Source organism: Xiphophorus couchianus, chromosome 24 (assembly GCF_001444195.1).
Source record: "Xiphophorus couchianus chromosome 24, X_couchianus-1.0, whole genome shotgun sequence".
Lineage (NCBI taxonomy): Eukaryota > Metazoa > Chordata > Actinopteri > Cyprinodontiformes > Poeciliidae > Xiphophorus > Xiphophorus couchianus.
In genome coordinates this window covers 18,307,419-18,309,944 of record NC_040251.1, presented here as the reverse complement: position 1 = coordinate 18,309,944, position 2,526 = coordinate 18,307,419, and the positions used below count along the sequence as shown (strand labels likewise).

At 32.7% G+C, this 2,526-nt stretch overlaps 1 protein-coding gene across 1 annotated transcript; it reads right to left on the bottom strand.

The window, feature by feature from the left end:
- Positions 1-423: 423 nt before the first annotated feature.
- s100b (S100 calcium binding protein, beta (neural)) lies at positions 424-2,293 on the bottom strand. The gene is made up of 3 exons (XM_028011743.1): positions 2,153-2,293; positions 964-1,108; positions 424-887 (listed from the first exon to the last, which is right to left on the bottom strand). The coding sequence occupies exons 2-3, from the start codon at positions 1,099-1,101 to the stop codon at positions 741-743; spliced, it is 285 nt and encodes a 94-aa protein (XP_027867544.1). The 5' UTR covers positions 1,102-1,108; positions 2,153-2,293; the 3' UTR covers positions 424-740.
- Positions 2,294-2,526: the final 233 nt, after the last annotated feature.

Here is a 2,526-nt window from a genome sequence, read left to right as displayed (position 1 = left end):
TTTATTTATTTATTTCAGAATTTATTTGATGAAGTATTTCACCTCTTATTTATTCATTTATTAATTTCATAGTTTTATTTTGTGAGACTTATTTTGTAAAGCTACTTCATGTATTTCATGGACTTTTATTTTTATAGCATGTGAGCTAATGTTTAGTTATTTGATTTTGAATGAAACAGCTCTCCATAGAATATCAATAAGATATTTTAATAATCCTGCCTTTGGTTTAACTTCATAACATTGAGCTGAATTGACTCATTCAGTTTCATATATATTTGAACACTTATGAGGAAACTGGAATAACAAATATTGTTCATTAAGCCTTGATAGCTGTGTATGCTAACATCCTGGCATTTCCAAACTGGCAGTTAGCTAAATTATGACTCTATATTTAATTAATTTCTTCTAACAGCTGAAAAGAAGCAACGTTATAAAAGTAGCTTTATTATAAGTTGAAAACCAGGAAAAAAACTCAAGTTTTGGTTGACAAATATTGGTCAAATTTGGAAACATTTCCAAAACATTTTTACTTTTTTCTTCTGAATGTGATGAAGTTGCTTTCAAAGCAAACATTAGTGGTTAAATCTGCTAAACAAAAAATTGCTGTTATTGCTGTAAAGTTTTAACTACTCCATTTTATTAGTTGCTACTTGTACTGGAAGCTAAAAGCGTTGTTGTCTCTCGTTGCTAGGTTTCTATTTCTTTATATTTCGCTGTCACTCCTCTTCGTCTCGCCTTCCTCACTCTTCTTCGTGCTCGAAGAACTCGTGGCAACAGACGGTAACCACGGAGACGAATGTCATGAACTCCTGGAAGTTGCACTCAGAGTCGCCGTCGGCGTCCAGACTCTCCATCAGGCCGTCCAGCGTGGACTGGTCTTTGACGTGCTGCAAGGTCAGAGGTCAGAGGTCAGGAGCCTGCTCTCGTTTCAGCTCTTAGAAAGAAAACAAGTGTTTGAATCACCGCCATCAGGTCTGGCAGCTCGTCGTGAAGAAGATCCTTCAGCTCGCTCTTCTTCAGTTTGTGCTTGTCTCCTTCTCTCTCGGAGTATTTCTGGAAAACGGCGATAATGGTGGCTATGGAGGTCTCAAGGTCAGACATCGTTGACCTTCAGCACCGAGAAAGAAAGGAAGAAAAACTGTTAAACTTTTTAAAGTTATCAGGATTAATCTGTATGTATAATATATACAGTATTTGTTGTATATTAATATATACGACACCATTCTATATCATGCATAATTAAATTTGGGTTATACATCATATGATATATGTGATATAATTTGATTCAATAAGATACAATATTCTCAAGTACAATAGAACATGATGCAATATTACAAAATATTTTGATACAATAATATTATACAATGTAATATTATACAAATTAATTACACAGTATATATTTTTTCCACTATAAATTATACCATTTATTATGACACAGACATGATAAATGTCTATTTTAATGTAATATTTTAGGTTATGAAAAATAAAATATCACATAAATGAGGCAATATAATATGGTGTATAATAATAAGGTTGTTATTTTACAATATTGTACAATATGATACATTTATACAATTGAATAAAATGTAATAAAAATACAAAATAAACAGTTTTGTACAATGAAAACAGTGCAACGTTATATTAATGTGCAGTACATATTAATACAATATTTAACATTCATATAATATGATAGAATATCTTACATTATAATATAATAAAGTACAATACCACGCAATGTTTATGTTAATTTGACACAATATGATATTTGATTTATGATACAATAAAAACCCAAAATATACAAAACAACATGTTGGTATACAATAAGATAATTTCATGATGTAATGTAATGATATTATTATATTTGATACAAAGTAAAAATAATACTTTAGAAATAATTGTTTTGAACTCATTTCAGACGCAGCGGCTGTCTTCACCAAAGATAAATAAAAAAAGATTAGAAACAGAAGAATCAGATACGGAATAACTCTCATATTTAAACAAATTAAAATCAAAAAAGTAAAAGCTTGGGTTAAAAAAAGACCTTAAAATGTTAATATATTTCAAAGTATATAACATTATTTACCTGCTCTACAAGACATTAATTCTGTATATGACTCAAGTGTTTTGCAGTCTAAAGGTTTGTTGTGCTTACCGTAGTTCAGATGCAAAGTGACGCTGCGTTTCCAGACAGTGGAGGCAGCCGCTGCGCTGCAGGCTTTAAACAGACCTGAGGTCAGCCATGCTGTCGGTCAAACCGCTGACCAATCACAGCCCAGCGCCTCCCCTCACTCCACTGCCTCTGCAGAAACAGCCTCAGCTTTCTGTCAGAGGCGTTTAGACCTCAGCAGCAGAGACGCACCGATCACAATTTTCTGGCCGATCATCGATTACCGATCTTTAAGAAACCTCACTGGCCACTTCAGATTTTGCTCAATTATAGTTTTTTTGTCTGATATGTCAAAAATATAGCAAAAAAAAATTGTTTGGTTGTAACATAGTTACCTGTCAACATGCAGACATGACCTG